Raw genomic sequence first — 20229 nt, 5'->3', positions numbered from 1 at the left:
TATGCAAATTATAAACAAACAACAAGAAAAATTGTATGTAGACAGAGCCGCCCCTCTAATTCAATTCACTTTCATTCCCATAGCTATGGTGATCTCAAGCTAGTATGCTAACTTTAAGCACAGAAGTGTAGGCTAATATACGAATAGTCACAAGCAGAACAGTAATTTTCTTTCAAAGGACATTTTTAAATGGTGTGTAACAGGGTATGAATGCATTGATGTAGGCTAAAATGTTTGTACATTGATGGATGTAAGGACAACAATTGTATCGTCACTACAATGGCCTTTTGCAAAATTGAATAGATTTAAATGTAATGTTTTGGGTCAAGTTAACGCTACATTTAATCCAAACTGAATCAAAGTTACATGAGAAAATAATATTATGTTTTTTAATAAATAAAAAGGGAAGGTTTGCTCAATGATTGCCTCAATGCACTTCATTAAAGTTCAGGGGTGTAAATTGTTGGATATAAAAGGTGTAACAATGGCAAAAGGCCATTGTAGTGACAATACAATTGTTGTCCTTACATCCATCAATGTACAATACGTTTTAGTTTACATCAATGCATTCTTACCCTGTTAGACACAATCTAAAAATGCCCTTTGAAATAAAATAACTGTTCTGCTTGTGACGATTTGTATATTTGCCTTCATTTCTGTGCTTGAAGATAGTATACTAGCTTGAGACCACCGTAGCTATGGAAATAAGAGTGAATGCAGTTAGAGGGGCGGCTCTGTCTACATACAATTTTTCTTGTTGTTTGTTTATAATTTGCATATAAATGTGTACACAACAGTTGGTTCCAACCAAGTAGGTCTACTTTAATTGGACAGGAGGCATTCACTTTGACTTGATGGGTGTGACCTGTGAAGAATGAATGGCACCATGCAATGGTGAAGGGCGGGCCTGCTCAACCCATCGCAGCACACAAAGTAATGTTCACACCACGCTCGGCAGGGACTTCAACAATGGTGCACTGGCCAATTACATTTCTGCCCTGGTGCCTCCTCTTCACCAGGTTGAATCCAACCTCATCAATGAATATGTATTCATATAGATCATTAGCTTTGTCATGCTCCTGGATCTGCTGGAACAGACAGCATGATAATGCAAGTTATAGTATGGACACAGATGGGTCAACACAGTAGGGTACAGTGAGACACTGTAGAAAATGAACAATATTGTATTACAGGTGCAATACATGCATGTGTCAGTGCTGAAGCACAAACTCTTGCCGTAACTCCTTGATGTGGTCTGTGTTCCGGTTGAATAGGACCCTGTACACTTGTTTCATCCGCATGGCATTCCTGCGGAGAACACGGTCCAGTGTACTCCAGAGGCTGATGGTCTGGATGTTTCTGAATGTGGCATGGTCAGCCAGGATCCTGGTTTGTATCTGTCGGAGTGTGAAAGTGTTGTTTTCACAACAACCATTTTCACAATGTCAGTCTCCTGTTCGGCTGTGAAAGTGCATGTTCTTCTTCCACGTCGTGGTTCTCTTTCAGTCCTGCAAAATACAAATACAGTGAGCACACTGTATTCTATTGATATGCAATATTTCAGTACACAAGGCAAATATAATTCATACCTGTTCTCCATTCTAAAGGTTCTAATGATGGCAGCAACTGTGAAGCGGCTGAGATTTGGTTGGACCCTCTGGCCAGCCTCCCTCATGCTCAAACCATGGTTGAGCACATGGTCAACCACGGTGGCCCGAATCTCATTAGAGATCACCGTTCTCCTTCTTCTTTCTCCTCCACCTCCTTCTTCTTCTCCTCTTCCTCCCCCTCCTCCACCTCCTTCTTCTTGTCGTCCTCTTCTTCCTCCTCCTCCTCCTCCTTGTCCTCCTCTTCCTTGTCCTCTTCCTTGTCCTCTTGCTCTTCCTTGTCCTCTTCCTTGTCCTCCTCTTCCTCCTCTCACTCTTAGCCCTCTCCTTCTCTGGTTGTTGATATGTTCTATAAGTTCTCCATTGTTCACCAAACAAAACAGAGGCTCAAGGCCCTTTTTATGCTGCAGTCCTGATCGCAAATTGTTCACCAGACCTGAGTGTTTAGAGATTTGAATGGTTGTGTTTTGTAGGTTGATGCTTTGAGACTTTACTTGAGAAGTGTGTGCAACAACTGAACATTGTGTGTAGTGTTTTGACAACAAGGTGATGTGTAATTGACATCAGTGTGTAAACAAGGAAAGTCAGAGTCTAATGCAGATAAGGGAGTGTGAAGTAGTGCCAAATTGGGTCAAGCAATTGGTACATGACGTTAAGGTTGTGAAAATTGTGCCAAAGTTTTGCCTTTTGCGTGTTAACAATTGTGAAAAACTGTAACGTAACTATTATTTGTCCCTTTGCACTCTCTAATCCTGCTCTCATCTCTCTCTCTCTTTTAGTATGCAATTCATTCATCAGAAAGGAACCTCAAGTTCATCCCATTGTAAGGGCACCTATATTGCATATACCTACATCACATTTTATCCACAGGCGGCGTACCATGTTTTCTCACCGGTAGGAGTACCTTATAGCACTCCATCACATGTTCTCTACTGGAAAGGGCACCCTTTGTGACACTGTCATCAAGGGGTAGCATAAAGGGCAGTTCATAACAGCAGCCTTTTCCACTGAAAGGGCACCCAGAGGGCAGTTCATCACGTTGTCTTGCACACTGGGCCACCGTAGAGGGTCCTTTGTCATGCCCCAAGAGTCTATTACTGCACACACACACACAAACACACAGATTCCTGGAATTATAGTTTAGATACCTTCTTTATTCCATATTCTGTCAAGTCAACTGATATAAGTGATAATGAGGTAATGCTTTTATTATAGAATTGAGATCCTAGAATTGTTCTACATCTACCTTTTCTCCTGGTAAAGGTGCAAGGTTTGTGGTATTGTAAGTGTAAAGAAATTGCCAGTCAAACATGTCAACGAATAGAGATGTATGTTAATCAATATACAAAAACACAGAAAATATGTAAAACAGACAAAGTAAAAAACACAAATTTCTATAACATTTTGTATGTGAAAATGGTTAATACAGACTATTAGAATATCAACGTTGGACAATAGAAACTATTGAATGTAGACATAAACATGACACTGACAAGATTAATATATTCTTATCCCTCCTGCTTTAACATTCACATTCACTAAGTAAAGGATCATGACATTTATCAGAATTATATTGTCGCAAAACTCTGCGAGTCAATTTTGTTGATATCAACTCAAGATGTTGATCTTGCTCAGTGTTTCCATTCCAGATGACATGGGTTTTAACCTGAAACCTAACCTCCGAACCAGCTGTATGTAAATGTACAATTGTTCGTAAAGAATTGCCTCAACTTCCCATGAACCTCTATACCTCAGCATCGGAGAAAGACTTCTCCTTGCTGCGACTGGTGATTCCTGAATTTGTAACAGTGTTTGAGCGAGACACTTCCTCAGTAAAGGCACTCTCCAGCACCTTCAGGATGGACTTGCGAACCTTGTCTTTGAAATCCTGACCCATGAACACATACAGCATAGGATTCAAACAGCTGTTGAGAAAAGCCAAACTGGTGGCTATTGGGATCCCGATGGTGGTCACATGGTCTAAAGTGTCACTGAAATCAGCAGACATATGATTCACCATCTCTATGAGAGAGAAGATGTGGTAAGGGGCCCAGCACAGGAAAAAGGCAGTGACGACTGCTGCAATAATCTTGAAGGTGCGGCCGGAGTGGCTGGCCAGGGTACGGTTTCTCTTCAGACGGTGGATGATGATGGCGTAGCAGGAGACAATGATGGAGAAGGGGACCACAAATCCCAGCAGGAACCGTGTGATGGTCATTGCTCGGTGACGGAATGCTCGCAGCTCCACCACCGCGGTTGTCTCGTAGTCATCGGAGAAGACAAAGTTGTTGAAGCAGTTGACGATGTCTTCGTTGTGGTAGGAAGCACCCACGTCCCTGAACACGAAGTAAGGTGCACTGAGGACCAGGGCCAGCAGCCAGATACCTAGGCTCACACAGGATGCCTTGCGCACACTCCGGTGGTTCTGAGCCCAGACTGGCCACACCACAGACACGCACCTGTCCGCACTGATCACAACCAGTATATAGACACTAGCAAACATGTTAAGGAAGCTGACGGTGCTGTTGAGCTTGCACATAAACTTGCCAAAGGGCCAGTGGAAGCCCATAGCAGTGTAAGTCACACTCAGGGGAAGGAAGGCAGTGAAGAGGAAGTCAGCCACAGCCAGATTGAGGAACCATACCGTGTTGACTGTCTTCTTCATCTTAAATCCTGTTACCCAGATGACCACTCCGTTTCCAAGCACGCCCAGCACAAAGGCCAAGCAGTAAACGATGAGGGACATGATGTTGAGAGAGTGCCTGAGGTCCGCAAGCTCGTCTTCATATTCCTCATATGTTTGGTTGTCGGGAGATGAAATGTTTTCAAGAGTGTTCATCCAGGTGTTGTCGTAAAGTGGGGTGCTGGTCACAACGATTTCCATCATTGTTTTCTGTCCAAAAAAGACAGAGAAATATAAGACAACTGTATGGCTTGGAACAGTGATAACTACTGTCTGCTGCTGTTTATGTGTAATTAAATAATACAACCTTTAGCATTTATTGGAAGACAAGGGAAAAGTGTATCTCCTAAACGACATATCTTATATAACTTAATCAATAGGCTACATACTTTTTTATTGCTTGCTACTCATTCCTATCTACTGTTCATTTGCATGTTCAAGTGCTTTTGCGCAACAAAACCTGTTTCTCTTTTTATGGCCGCTAGAGGTCACGCACGCTCTTTGATTGTTTATTAATTCTTGGACGACTGTCACAGGGAGAACCTCACCTAAGCGTTTTGGTTACAGAAGGAAAGAATTTCGATGGACATTTGACTCAATCCTACATCCTCAACAGTAAAGAATGCCGTTCAGGTCAGGTGCTCTGAGTAACGTTAAAGTTTGAAATGGCTGAAACATGTTTCTCGGTACAGACTGGGCAGAATGTTTAAAAGGAAAAAAAGCATAAACACGGAACGAATTTATGAGAATTGCAAGATTTCTTTTGGAAAGTGATTTACATAAATTGACACTTTTACATATTTTGGGGTTTATCAACATTGCTACCGTGGACTTTAAATTGCTTAAGTATTCTTATGTTGTAACGGTTGTCACAATTTGTGTTTTTATAGCTTCAAATCGGAGAAAACGTGTCCTATAGAATCCAACCTCAATTCATTTTTGTTAACATGTCAGTAGGCATATATATTTTAAACCTTGTGCAAAATTAGACAATGTAACATGATGAAGATACACACAATCGTAGCCTAGATGTCTTTCTTTTAATGATTTTAGCCTATAACTGAACGCAAGTGATTCAACAGTAGGGTATTCAATTAGATAAGGCAGAAATTACTCCAAAAAAGTACCTGTTATTTTCTCAATCTAAAAAGCATACCTTGGTCAGGGTGTATTCCAGTCAGAGCAGGAGAGCGAAGAAGATGTGTCAATGGTGCGAAACCCAGATTGAGACAGAAGTCGGAGCGCAGACTTTCTAGTACCTCCTTGAAGTATGTGACGTCATAGATTCTCAATAAAGGTTTGAAGTAAAAAAATAAACAAGTACCTTGAAGAACACCACAGATAGCTCAACTGGCCGCTTTGGACTTCACGCAATTGCTTAAGATTGCGTGATGGAAATAAATTAGTATCAGCAATTACTTTTTTTGGTGACCATCAGTTTGAGAAGTAAAAGGTTTACCAAAGCAGCCAAATGTTGAATTAATGTTTTTCCATACAGAACATGATGCCTACACGTGCACATTGAAAACACCGGTGATCTTGTTCTACTTTTGATATTGTGTAGTGAAATTCTCATGAACGTCTGACACATTAGAATCTGTCAGGGAACGCACACAAGTGAAATAAGGTGAGCAATGGAAAAATGTTGGGTTGTGTGAAGCCACCAACCACGCCACCCTGCCTCAATCGAATGTCCTGACAGTAATGTGTTTTCCATTCTACAAGAGTGAGCTCATGTTTGTTTGTGGTCAAGTGTAATTGGCCTCTGTTGACTGTTTGGATCAACATCTTAATCAACATTTTGTTTCATGTCTCTGTGTACCGCACAACATGAAATAAAAGTCAGAGCATAGCCTATGTCAATACTTTTGTGTCGTCAGTTTGAAATGGCAAGTTATTCCCATCACTGCCACTGCGATCCTTAATTGGACTGACATGGTCATGATATCTGCACGCACAACTTGGCACAGAGTAAAAGTACAGTGTAAAAGTAGTATTGCCAAACTTTATCGTCAGACACAATATGGGGAATCATTAAGTTACCTATATTTCTACTGTATTTATTGTATGTTGTGTGCAAGGATCATATTCATGCAATGTAAAATGGGCGTTGTTGGCTCTACTGGGGCAATTCCCCTCATTGTATCGTTTGCACTATCTTTATTTTTAGGTTAGATTGTAAATTATGGCTACTTATATTTTATATATACAGTATATATATATTTTTTATTCCCCTTAGTATTAGCTAGACCCCCCTTAGTATTAGCTAGACTTTGCTCCTTTTGTATAGTTAGTCCACATATTTAAGTTCCAATATTCCTATATGTTTAATGTATGTACCTCCCTGCCAAAGTAAATTCCTTGTTTGGGCAAACATTCATGGCGAATAAAATCCCTTCTGCTTCTTTTGCTTCTGCTTCTGCTTTATTAGTCATATAATTTGTTTTTCTTCTTCCAAGCTTGCTGCGTACAAGAAGAGTGCAACACAAAGCTATAGAAACTTTCCCTTTCTTAACCCCACTATAACCTACAGTTCAGCTGCGCAAGTTTGATAGAGTGCAAATATGTTTTTGATCACTCATGTTGTTATTACCTATGTTTAAGTCTAAATAAGATGATCGGTTAGGACTATTACTTGAAAACTATATATTTTTTTTGGTTGTATTTTTTTGCATACCTCAATTAATTCTGACTTGCTTGTCGATACCTGGGCTTCTGTGCCGCTGCAGTTAAATTCTGTGGGCACGAATCAGTTTGTGATTTCGGTTAAACTGTTGATTTCACAAGCGTTGATTGGGATACAGTTTCTGTACTATCAATCTAAATGAATACACTGATTATAAAAGTAAATTGTTAAAACTCAAATTTGAGATTTTACTTGGGCACAGCAGATTTATACTGGGGCAAGTCCCCCGGGAAAAAGGATCCAAAGCACTGCCACTGTAGTCGTGCACATGCGCTCAAATCTATCGCCTTCAAAAGTCGAATGTCTTCATGTATCGCAACAGATCTAATTCTTCACAACATCAAATTTGATTTTCATTACAGTTATTTTGGTGTTCTAAATTACATAAACGCCATAAGGTCTGCAAGAAAGTAGTATTGCCAGGCAATACTGGATTGAGAAGTAGTTTTGTCATGGCAATACTGGCAATAGCCTACTGACGGCGGCGGCCATGGTTTAAAGAGAATACTGGTTTCTAGCTAAGCAGCCTTAAAGTAAACTGCTCTGATTCAGAAATAGAATGTCAAATGTGCTAAACTAGTCGTATGGTGATTCTTATAGCAATAGACATACAACGTGTACTGACTGGTATATTATATACTATTATATATACTGAATGGCTGCTACATTCCCAGTGTTAGCAAACGCTATAGCTGTTAACATGAATTAGCTGCAGCCTTCAAGCACAGACGTGACATTTTAAATCCTACCTTTTGCCTTTCACCATCCTAACCCTAACCCTTTCACCATCCACGTATTTAATTGCTGTTGCATCCCTCGACATGTCACCTCCCTTTCCCTCTTTCTTCTTCTATGTTTCGCCCCCAACAGCTTTTTTGCTTTATCCATCTTCGCTCAGCGCTCACGGCGCCCCCTTTCCCTCTTCTATTTCAAAATTCTATGACGGAGTCTTATGAGATAGCAGGGCGCCTACTCTAGCCTGTTAGTCCTCTAAAATGTTATATAACATAGAGGAAATGCAGAAACGCACAACAGAAGCTAAATATTGAAAATACACAATTTCTTTTTTTACATTTATTATTTTTCACGATCGCTTCTGGCGCCCCCATGGTGCTGCGCCCCTATGCGCCGCATATAGCTCATACCCACTTATTGCGCCCCTGCCTAAATGGATGAATTCCATCTGTCTGTGAAAGGTATAGGTGCGCCTTGTCCATTACAACGCTAGCAGAACTACTTAGTTGGCGTTGCCTTCTCAGCGTGAGAAATACAATGTGTGGCGTAAGAGCGTGTAAACTGGTTGAAATGTGCGTGTCTCACGGCAAATGCCAATGAGTTGGCAGCCCTGAGCACAGTTTGCATACTTAGGGTTAGGGTTAGGGTTAGGGTCTAACAATATGGCATGCCAAACCCTGTGATGTATCTCTGTTAAACTGACCCATGTCACCCACTGTGCTTTGGTAAAGTTACACATTATTTCTGACAAGTAAAACATTCAACAGACTGGGTCCACTTTCATCTGTTCCTTTTAGCCCATGGTCACAACCACAGTTTGGAAGTGGTTTTCCCCAATAATAAACAAATGTCCCTGACCACTAGAAAACTAACTATACATTTCAGTGAATTAATCAATTCTAGAAAAAAAAATTCAGACACATTTTACGTCTCAGAATAGTTATCACACCTAACCCGGAAAGAGTCACAGCTTTACTATCTTTTAGTATTTCAACCCAAACGGCAAAAATACTTTTGCAATTTGACAAGAGGATGTCCTGTGTGCCTGTTGGATGTTTCCTGCTGTTGACATTTTGGAGGTTTATTACACAACTAACTCAGTTACTTGGGGTTATTAATTGATGGGGAACTACGCATGCATTGCGTTTTTACTAAACATGGTGAAATAGGATATTTCCCATATGCAGCACATTGCATTCACTGCTCCTGTGTCATGTTAATGTTTAAGCAATATCAATAAACCAGTCTACAAGACAGACATGTTTTGTATGATTGTATATGACATGTGATGACGATGTCCTCTTCAATGCTTTTAATAGGATTTGTGATATTTAAATGAGGTCAACTGTACTTTAATTTCAGTCCATGAGCACTCTGATGCTGGAGTTTGAAGCTCTTACAGTGATCATGCTGGGACTAAATGTGGGATCTATGATTTATAGTTGCACACCCACACAGTGACAGCCTCTGTGGATTGGGCCTGTGGTGTATTGTTCTAGTGTTCATGTATCCACCTCCATCTACCAAACCCCGAACATAATCGTTTGGGCAAGTAACAAGGGAAGTACCTAATCAGTGCAAGCTGTCGATATGAGAGGTGGGTGAAGGTTTGTTGCTGAGATCGTAGAAATCTGCCCTCTGAGCACACAGCCCTTCCCCAGCGCACACTCTCACGGTTCAGAGGGGCGGAAGCAGAGAGAACCTAGAATCAACATCCAAATGGTTCTGTTTCCTCCCACGTGTTGTCCACCGCCGTTCCTCCGTCCACCCACACCTCACAGGCATGCTGTGCATCTAGGAGAGGCAGACGTGGGAGGGTCTGGACGATGCCTTGTGGGGTTATTTCTCGGCTGAATTCTGTCCAGGGTGTTTTTTAGCTGGGTTGGCAGATGGAACTTGTTTAGCGTGGTCAGGATGTGCACAAGCAGAACGTTTAAATGAATCAAGTTTCTGTGACTCCTAAACCAGGCAGGACAGGAAATGTTTTCTTTCACTCTGTTTTTATTACTGAACTTTGGTTACGTTTCTATGTGCTGGCATTCTTGTAAAAATAATTAAGTAATATTGATGTCTTTTAAACATGAATTATTGACTTAGTGCACAAACCGTGGAGCTACATTGACTCTTCATGTCTACCCATGACAGCATACTGCGAGTAATAACAAGTTGTAGGAGTGTTATCTTTGTCAACTATCCAACTCACTCTAGACCTATCTGTCAGACCTAAAAGCTACAGAACATCACACCTATCTTTTCACAAAATGAGCACTTACGTTTGGTCCAGCCCTCGGTCCTTGTGGAATTCGTATCATGCAAGAACTCCACTGTCCTGCCAATGCACCAGATGTGAGGGGGAAGAGAATTAAAGCCTCAAGTGTGTGTGTGTGTGTGTGCACATCACTGAGTGAGATATACTGCAGTGCAGTCCCGCTTTGGGACCAACTTCATTACCGTTTGGATGTGGGGAGAGTCATATGTCTGTTAACATTTCCTTTCTCTCTTACGCATAAATATTCATAATCTGAACCTTCACACTCTGATTTCACACACAGAGACCCAAAAGCACATCTCTCCATCTGGAGGGACAGTTAAAATAACGGAAATCGAAGGTTGATTCTTCCCACCATAGGAATGCTATGTTAAAACTGTACAAAGTTTTTTTTTTAATGATAAACATTGTAGCAGTGAAGGATGTGTCTTACTCCATTGATGTCTAGACTGCATAAATAGTGTCGTTGCTATTTTCTTTTCCCCTTCAGTTTAGCGATTCTTTTCATGTTAAGTATTATTCAAACTGATTGTACTCCTGCCATTCTGAGTAGCTTTTAAGCAAGGCAGTTCAAAATGCTGGTGTGTAGAGTGTATATTAATAGCTAACCCTAAGCTATAGTTTGAGGTAAGCTCTCACAGACCAAGTTTTGCCATACTTCTTGATTTGCCAACCAAACTTGTAATTAGGCTGTGCTGCACAAATACCAATTTGGGTGTGTAAAACAACCAATGGGAGTTTGAGAGGAATAGTGTTTTTTGGAGAGAGAATGAGGGGTGAGGTAGGGTGTTGGGGAGTGACCCCTGAGTTGGGGGTGTATTCTTCTCTGCAGCTGGAGGAAGGGTGTGGCATAGACCAGTAGAGATCAGGCTGAATGTACTGTGAGTCTAGCTCTAGGGCAGTGAAATACTAATGACATAGCTCACTCTGATCCACCCAGTGCTTTTGGAGCTGTTGAGGAACAAACATTGTAGGCTTGTTGCCTTTCGACAACTCCAGCCAAAGTAAAAACAGAGTTGCAGAATGCTTGGAGCTTCCAGAATCTTTCATAGAGCTTGTCATGAAGACAGAGCACAAACACACAGTGGGAATCTTCTACCCGCATGGTTTGTTGATACAGTTGCGGTGCTGCCTGGAAATCGTACCGTTGTGTCATGGGTGCGGGAGTTCAGGAATTTTGGCTTTTTGAAGTCAGATGGGTACCAACTATACCTCCGCCTTCCCACCAAAATGCAGCTCTGCTGAATTTACCCTCAGTCACCCCACACATGAAGAAAAAGCTGAGGCCCTCTAACCTAAACCACTTCCTTATATTTGTCCCCTTTTCCAACCACAGTGCCGGGGCCCTGTGCAGACCTAAAGGATATGAGTGATCCTGCTTGGCTCAGCCTGCCAGTAAACAAGGCCTGTGTTGCACATGCCATGCAGATCCATGGCACAGGGCCGTGTGTGCGACAGACCCCGCCTGCAGAGTGTGTATATTTAGAATTTGGGGGATGGGACAGTGACTGAATGTGTTGGAGCAGGGTCCCAGCTGAGGCCATGGATGGGGATGAGAAGCAGGGTTGTTGTCCCCCCCCCCTCAACAGAAGGATAGTAAGGGGCCGGTCGGGAGAAAGTGGACGTGTCTGTATTTATTGGGGGGAAATTCTAGCAGTGGCTCTGGCCTGCTGTCAAGGTCAATAACCTCTCTGTCTGAATAAAAGACGTCTGTGCCACATTTAACTACCTCACGACGCTGTCCGTGGACCAGATTCACTGTGCACTGTTTTGATCGGTCCCTAGAACAGGCATCTGGTTGGCACATGGTCCAGTGTAACGTGTGCATCCGCATGCTCCTCGCTCCCATGACAGTTTCATAAATAAGGCTTTGGCACACATGTACACCTCAGAAAAAGTACCTTTAGACAGGAAAATACACTTTGTAATACACTTTTATGTTACAAAACTCTTCTGTTTTGGCAACCTTGTGGTTGTCGCTGTTTGTGATGCTGTTTGTGTGTTTGTGGTCGAGTGGACCTTGCCAGAAACTAACCAAAACACATCGGTTTTATTTTACTTAAAGAGACATGCTGTTGTCTCCTTATTGTTGGGTTATTTACGGTAATACTTCCTTCACTAGACAGGAGGATAAGGTTCAGACACACAATGTGAGTGAAGTATAGGTGGGGTTTGAACCCGTACCACTAAGTAATATGTGGTCAGCAGAAAGTACAAGCACAACACAACAACAGCTGACTGCACGCAGTTACTGTCAACTGCACACTGTAACTGTCATGCATGTTTAAGGAAGTTGTTGTTCTGAATTCTTACAGGATTGCTAAATCACATTTGTAAGTTCCGAATTATAAACCACAACTCAATTCAACTGAAGAGGGAGGCTACGGCCTGTTTCTTAATAGTTTTAGAAATAAATGAATGGAGCATTCTTCTCCCCAGATCCTTAAGATATGCAGCGTGGAGTACATTAAGTCTGCAGAACTTGTCTGTGCTAGATGGGAACGCATTATATTTAAGTCTTAAGTGCATATAATCACAGGGTTGGGGTCTGTGCACCCTCACATTTAAAAGTTTTCCTGCCTGGTGCTGATAAACACCTAGGCCCAAACATGGCCCACTCTGCAACTCTGTGTTTCTACAACATTTGACTTAGCAAAGATGTATGGTTGATATGGTCTGGAGAAAATAAGAAAAGCATCTTAACCTTTTCTCAGAAAAGTAGTTTGGGGAAATAATTATATTTTAGTAGCTTTAAATCAGTTTATCTAACAATATCACTATAACAAGTAGCTAAGCCAACAATAGCTAAGGTGACAAAGCTACGGTTTCCCTAAACTACTTTTCTTTGCCAGGCTCAAAATAGATCATCTGTCGGTTGAGACATTTTTAAGAATTTCCACCGCTATTACAGAATTGGACGGCCGATGAAGGTCAAGATATTTGTCAGATATTTGTCGGAATTCTGGTTTTACAACTAAGTCAAAACTAAGTTTCCTTTATTCTGGATCACAGGGCACATATGAAAGTAAGAAGTAACGAAACCCCTTCAAAGCAATCCTCTTCATTCTTACTCTTTTTCAGGAAAGTAGAATACAATCATGAAACCAAAGGCATTTTTTTTTACAATCACATTACCAACACAAACTCTTTAATACTCTCAGGGCCTCATGTACGTACATTCGCAAATGTAGCGTTATTATCGCCATGGGCAAGATTGCGCACGCTGTGATACTTCAGTTTACGTCGTATTTACGAAACCTGCAGGTCATCGGGTACCAGCGCCTTTCTCCGCCCACTATACCGTACATTGCGTGCATTTAAACGCGTAATTGAATGGGCCTCTTTCTCTCTTTCTATCATGGATCAACCACCAAAGTCAAAACAGCTATGATTATTTGAAATGATCCTGATGCCAATATTTGTAATGTAGTGAGGAGTTTAACAACTTCTGGAATGGAATGTGAACGCTGAGTTGGAGATTCGATGTAATCTTTGATTTCTTCCCGATGATTTCGTGTTCACTCAACTCCAAAAGTGTGATCCTTGTGGCAAAAATTATTTGGCCCATTGTCTTCGTCTTGCTCGGGTTACGGCTGCCATTTCACCAGGAGGGATATGCGCATCCTTGTTTACGCCTGCTTTTAAAAGGTGGTTAATTTTCACCGCAAAATGGAAGCACGCTTTCACGGGCGGTTTCTGTGCGTACCGCGGAATACATAATTAGGCCCACTTTACGCATCTCCTCCCATCTCTTTATGGGAGGGAACTCCCACTTTCCCCTTGACCCTCCCGTGAATGCATGACTCGGAAAAGCGCAATTTGCCATTTTCAGTTCCCGCGACAGGCAGACTGCGCTTAACCCTAAGTGCGGCATGTTTATACACAGGGCCGTTGTTTGCTATAGGCAGACTAGCCAGCCGCCTAGGGCGCCATGAAGAGAAGGGCGCCAAATACCGAAGTGCGTCCATTAATTTACCGTCACACACCACCAGCAGAGGGCGCCGAGGCTGGGTGGGGCGGCGTCTCTCCGATTTTGGGGGGGGGGGGGGGGGGGGGGGGGGGGGGGGGGGTGCTGTTTTTTTTTGTTGCCTAGGGAGGCGAAGGTACTTGCGCCGGCCCTGTTTGTACATACCTCCATGCTTCTACGCGCAAATTGCGAAACAAACACACTTGAAGTGGCCACAAAAGCGTTGTTACATGAGGCCCTCAGTCTCTTACAAGCACAGAACATTTGATGGCGGATGTTGATTGAGTTACTAGACTTTTACGCAGGTAGCCTACTAACACTAAAAATATTTCATAAATATATTTTTTGTCCTCTACTGAAATAGAGAGCAGATTGAGAAGGACCTCTCAGATGTTGTCATTCATCATCAGTCACTTCTGCTCGTGGTATATTTTGAGGGATTACTCAACTTAATATGCCATTACGCATCTCAATGTGCAACCTCAAATACTAAGTTGCCATTACAGGCCCACAGCTGTCTTCTTCTACACATTCACATGTTCAGTCATGTGGACCTGATATCAGCAACTCCCACAGAAAGTGTTACAAATCTGAAGATATTAATTTGCAACTGTTTTATTTTTCATGTGTATTTCAAACTCATTTCTGAACTTATCCAGTGTGCCCCCTTGTAGATTTTCCATTTCATTCATGACTCTGTCAATGTGTGTATGGTCATATTTTATTAAAAGAAAATAGTGTTAGATCTGTACTTCTGATTCTTGATTTTCTGCTGCACTTTCTATTTATACTGTTAGCATGTCACTTTGGGCAAAAGCATCTGCTACATAAATAAAATGATCAACAATAATTTAATCTGTGGTTTTCAGGACATTCAAGGGTTAATACAACATGTGTTTTTGGATCTGGGACTGTGGAGGACCTTGAGAAAGGTGAGATAAAATAACTAATATAAGTCAGTGAAAGGAAAGCAGAAACATAGTCCGATCCTGCAGGCTACAACAGAAGCCACAGTTGCAGCGCTGCATCCTGATACACAGAGGAAGAAAAGCATGAATATTCTACTTCTTCTAGTTATCTCTACAGGGGCAGGTACAGTAGAAAATTGTTCTAGTTACAACAAAAAAAAAAGAATGAAAAAAAATCTAATTGTAACATTTCTAATCGTAAAAGCTGATGCATTAAAGACACAACAAATAGTTATATACTACTGCTTTATTACATGGGACAAAAACAAAAATAAGAACAAACATTGTGAAAGCTGCGTCGTATCACCTTCCTTGATTAGATTCTCCTATTTACTTTCCATTTCTTTCCTCAGTTTACTCCACTCCCCTAGATGACAGGATCGTAGGAGGGTACGAGTGCGAGAAGCACTCGGTACCCTACCAGGTGTCCTTGTTCTCAGGGTCCAATTTCTGCGGGGGGACTCTCCTCTCCAGTGAATGGGTACTCTCCGCTGCACACTGCTACCAAAAGTAAGAAACCCAACAGATAAAGACAGGCTTGATGAAGATCAAGCCAGGCTAAAAGACAGATAAAGACAGGCTTGTTAGCTTTAGAACAAGATGTACCGACAATCACTTGAGAAACATGATCATCTTTCACTATTGTATTTTAGAATTTTACTCTTCCGGTAATTGATTTAATGATAATAAAAGTCAAGATTTAAATAAAGTAATAAATAAATGATAAAAAAATTGATGATATCTGGAAAAAGATTTGCCATGGTCTTTTCTTGAAAGATGTGACTGAGAAATGAGTAGTCTGTTTAAAGGAAATTGAGGTAAGCCAGGCCAACATGTTGCAGGCTGTCAAGCCAGTGATAACGCAGAGACATCTTTCCCTTCCCATGTTCTCCATCCTCCATCTTCCTCTACCCTACACCTTCACCCCCCCCCCCCCCCCCAGATCTCCCGTAGAGGTCCGCCTGGGGGAGCACAACATCTGGGAGGCTGAAGGCACAGAGCAGCACATCATGTCCGGCAGCTTCATCCGTCACCCAGACTACAGCTCCCGTACCCAGGACAATGACATCATGCTGATCAAACTGAGCCGCCCCGCCACCCTCAACAGCTACGTTCAGTCTGCCAGCCTCCCCACTCAGTGTGCTGCTGATGGGTCAACCTGCCAGATCTCTGGCTGGGGGAGCCTCCGCCCCAGCAATGAGGGCTGTGAGTGGGACCAGCGAGTTTTTTTGGTGTTTTTTTGCTGTTGTTGTTATCTTTCTAACATCTACTTAGATGTTTAATGTCCTTTGAAAGACAATTTCGGGTAAAGAACAGAATACGTGGACTGTAGACTTCCATTAAAAGGACATCAAACAAACAAATAAACAACCATACATGGTCTGTATCTATAGCTGACAACATATACCTATGTTGTCTGCCTCTTCATACACAGACAACGCATCGAGCAGCTATTATGTCTATTATCCTTTATCGAAATTACCCATCTGTAACGGCCTGATTAGTCGACAGTGTCTCTAAACTGCTTTTCTTGAGAACTCGGACCAACATCTCTCAATCAAACAAAATATCAGTACCATGCTCTATTTTTTATGAAGACAATACTCTCTCAATAATCTCTTTCTGCATCTTGTAACAATGTATTTCATGTTTCTTGTGTAAGCGAGGTACCCCCACACCCTACAGTGTCTGGAAGCCCCCCTGCTGAGTGATGACACCTGCTTCAACGCTTATCCTTTCCAGATCACGGAGAACATGATCTGTGCGGGCTTCCTGGAGGGAGGCAAGGACTCCTGTCAGGTAACATACACCATCATCACCCAGAAACTGAATGAGTTTGTAATTCTTACGCTCAGCTGTATTTATCAAGCCGTCACTCAAATTAGACATTTGAAATGACTTCCCCCCCACCAACCAGTTCTCTCTCCCTTTGTGTCTGTGCTTCATCTCCTTCTCATCCCTGTCTCCCTACCCTCCCAGGGCGACTCTGGTGGTCCCATGGTGTGTGATGGGCAGCTGCAGGGGGTTGTGTCCTGGGGGCATGGCTGTGCTCTGAAGAAGAAGCCTGGAGTCTACACCAAAGTGTGTAACTACGTCTCCTGGATCAAGAACACAATGGCATCAAGCTAGACAGCCCTCATTGGTCCAGATTTGAGGAGACCTATGGGTGATCTCACAATAAAGCTCAATGATGCAGAATGTTGTCGTCTCACGTGTATCTCTGACTCCCTCTGCTGGTTACAAAACTATCTACAGAAATACAGAAAACATAGGGTTCAAATAGGGTTTATGCACCATGCAAAGACTCCAGAAACAGTTGAAAAAGCCTTGAAGATAAGGCCCAACTCAAACTTAATCTAAGACCTTTCTGACGGAAAAGAAGACTGCAGAATTCCCAACTTGTCCAAGCAGGGCAGCCAAGCCACCATCTTAAATACATCAACTACCACACCCTTCACAATGACATCATGTAGACCAGCCCAAGGCTCTGTTGAACCTGCGGGTTGGTGACTGCTATTTGGGTCACCAGGACCCGGGGATCGTTCAAAACTGTGGCTAGGGGTGTGGACCCGAACCAGTGGACAGTCAAAGGACAGAAAGGCTATCAGGGGCAACTGAAACTGTGTAATGATTTTTGCTGCATCCCAGTGATGCTTGAACCAGGTAGCATTATACAAGGTTTTCTTATGTAAAACAAGGACACCTCTCTACGGTTTCTAATTCAATGCAATATATGTTTCTGGAATGAATCGGACATGATGCAGTATGCTTCAATATGTTGTATATGTTTCTTCTTTTTTTCACCAATTCTTTCACTAATTCTAACTTGTATACACACCATGCACTGATACAGATACAATAGGAATGCTACTGTAATCTTCTGCATTTGGCCACAGGTTCTTATCCAGATCACATCTTACTGTATGTCATCTAGGACAATACACCTAGGAAAGAATCTTCTGGCATGCCTGATCCATCCCTGGCATCCAGGCATCCAGCATTCATCAGTCCAGGAGGGATTGCATTGGAATCACAATATATCGGCACGAGAACTTATCACTTTATAACTGCTACCTCAAATCACTTTACATATTGTCTCGTCACTGTAGGCTACATACTGTATACGTTTAATATGGCACCTTACTGCCATATGTTGTTTTATATGGCATCATGGTTCTGGGGAAATAGGTTTAGTCCTATTGGTTTAGTATACTCATACAGTATGAGTCATACTTGTGTTACCCATATAGATGGTGTCACTAAAGGGTCAATGACTGGAGCGTTGCATCATTACGGTAGAGGACTCATTGCGTAATTTGTTATGGGAAATTACCCTTAGTGAGCGGGTGCTGTGAAGATAAATGAAAGTTGACAAAGTATCACAAATATTTTATTAGTAGCCTAGTGGTCACTCTTTGTTTCACGGCAGCACTCAGCTGAAGCGCATCTTTCTGTCAGCACCTTTTTCCTTCTCACGACCTGTTCCCTGTTGTGCGCTGATTACACCCCTTAAAAAATACCCTCTGTTTTCCCTCCTTCTTTGCTGAAGAGTTTTGTGATGTTTAAAACCAGTTCCATATCCTACGATACATTCTTTTGTTCCAGCCAAGTTAAGCTGCTTCCCTATCTTTCCCTGGACACACTGGACTGCCTTCCCGATCTCAGACCCTGCCTTTCTCGACTACGTTTTACGGATCACCCCTTTTTGAGTTCCTGTTACGGCTTGCTTTCTGTTTTGTTTCTAGAGCCTTGCTTGTGAGATTTCAGTTGTCCTTTAATAAACTTTCCGTTCCGCACTCCGAGTTTGGGTCCCCCTTGCAGCCAGCCATGACACTAACACTGCATTGCGAGAGCCAGTTTCTGCTCTTTCGTGTTTTTCTGCTGACATTGAGAACTTAGGTTGGACATCTCTTAGAACAGTTTGTGACAATAGCTACCATATCAAGCCATTCGCCTACCACACTGGGGCGTCTTAATACTTTCCCACTAAGCCTTCCATAGTTTGCCTTGCCATAAGCACACGGCACTACTTTAAGGCTAATTTTTAGTTCAAATACAGTTACGAGAAGAGATTGCAATTTGGGCCCCTCCTTCCCTATTTTGGGTATGTATTTTTTCATGCAACACATTTCAATTACAATATTTTCAATGGCCTTCCCCCCATTGTGGCCCTGGGTAGTCAGTCCCACCCTTCCCCCCACTTCAATGCCCCGACACACGTATACGAAGACTTTCTCAAAACAGGGCTTGTGCTGGGTCCCTAATCAGGGGGCTGTACGAACACTTGCTCTGTGAAAAGTTGATGCCTCTCACTTTACCAAGTCTTAATTTATCAACTTCTAAATCAATTTATAAACTGGCTAACTCCTTACACTCCTGCTTCTTCCCTACCCTATTATCACCTCTGTCTTCCCTCTCCTCATGTTCCCTTTTCTTAAACTTTTTCCTCTTTATCACTCATGTGAGTAGAAAATAGGTCCGATGATAAAGAACTTGCATATTCAACCAGGAAACGAACCAGACTCCCGTTTCCTCCTTGACCAGCAACCAGGCTGAGAAAAGCCATGACAATCCCTTCTCTTAAACCTTTGCCTCTTTATCACTCACATGAGTCAACATTTGGTGCAATAATCAGTGCAGTGATCAGTGCGCTCTGATGATTTGCATGTTAACAAACAATGGAACAACTGGAATGTCCCGCAGCTACATTGAGTCATATCAGGAACATTTTTGTAGACTTATGTTTGTCTTGTTGTCAATCTCCCTTCTTACATATGTATTTCTTTCAGATTATCTCTGCAAAAAGCAAAATGCACGAAAATGGTTTGATGAAAAACATTGAGACTTTTATAGAAGAAAATTCGAAGAGTCGATTTTCAGAAGTGTTCAGTCGAGTCTTAGTCAACCAAAGAAAATCTTAGTCGGGGACAGCTCTACAAATCAATATATAAACACTATGGAGCAATCATTAGACACAACTAAATCCCGACCGATATATCGGCGGGCCAATATTATTGGCCGATATTAGGCATTTTCCAAACTATCGATATCGCCATTTATAGATGTTTTTACAAAAACAACTTCTTTAATTTTCTACTTGTATGTGATAAGTTCCATCACAAGTATATCGTCTATAATTGACATCCATTGTGTGTAACTTGTAGTGTCAGACTTAAGCCAGTTCTTCTTCCCAGCCAACAAAAGAACCCTGATCAAATATTGGTCACCTACATGTACCGTGCCCTCCAACCGCCCGAGGTACAGAACAAGACAGGATTTAGGAATCACATATCCCAAAAAAATCACAGAGACC

General features: G+C 42.1%; 2 protein-coding genes across 2 annotated transcripts; one reads left to right on the top strand and one right to left on the bottom strand.

Moving 5' to 3' along the window:
* Window positions 1-2740: 2740 nt before the first annotated feature.
* fpr1 (formyl peptide receptor 1) lies at window positions 2741-5543 on the bottom strand. Its single transcript, XM_047038425.1, has 2 exons — window positions 5447-5543; window positions 2741-4500 (listed from the first exon to the last, which is right to left on the bottom strand). Exon 2 carries the CDS (start codon window positions 4492-4494, stop codon window positions 3352-3354), a length of 1143 nt encoding a protein of 380 aa, XP_046894381.1. The 5' UTR covers window positions 4495-4500; window positions 5447-5543; the 3' UTR covers window positions 2741-3351.
* A 9388-nt stretch (window positions 5544-14931) lies between these two features.
* On the top strand, window positions 14932-17065 carry LOC124479686 (trypsin-like). The gene is made up of 5 exons (XM_047038548.1): window positions 14932-15039; window positions 15269-15425; window positions 15859-16121; window positions 16579-16715; window positions 16896-17065. Exons 1-5 carry the CDS (start codon window positions 15000-15002, stop codon window positions 17043-17045), a joined length of 747 nt encoding a protein of 248 aa, XP_046894504.1. The 5' UTR covers window positions 14932-14999; the 3' UTR covers window positions 17046-17065.
* Window positions 17066-20229: the final 3164 nt, after the last annotated feature.

The sequence above is a fragment of the Hypomesus transpacificus genome, chromosome 2 (assembly GCF_021917145.1).
Source record: "Hypomesus transpacificus isolate Combined female chromosome 2, fHypTra1, whole genome shotgun sequence".
In the NCBI taxonomy this organism is placed as follows: Eukaryota; Metazoa; Chordata; class Actinopteri; order Osmeriformes; family Osmeridae; genus Hypomesus; species Hypomesus transpacificus.
Note: the sequence above shows the minus strand (reverse complement) of the source record. Positions and strands in the feature narration are given on the sequence as shown.

Coding starts and splice junctions, on each gene's coding strand:
- fpr1 (XM_047038425.1), bottom strand. CDS start 4,494: ATGATGGAAATCGTTGTGACCAGCACCCCACTTTACGACAACACCTGG.
- LOC124479686 (XM_047038548.1), top strand. CDS start 15,000: ATGAATATTCTACTTCTTCTAGTTATCTCTACAGGGGCAG. Junction 15,426..15,858: donor GCTGCACACTGCTACCAAAA/GTAAGAAACCCA, acceptor CCCCCCCCCCAG/ATCTCCCGTAGAGGTCCGCC. Junction 16,122..16,578: donor CCGCCCCAGCAATGAGGGCT/GTGAGTGGGACC, acceptor TTCTTGTGTAAG/CGAGGTACCCCCACACCCTA.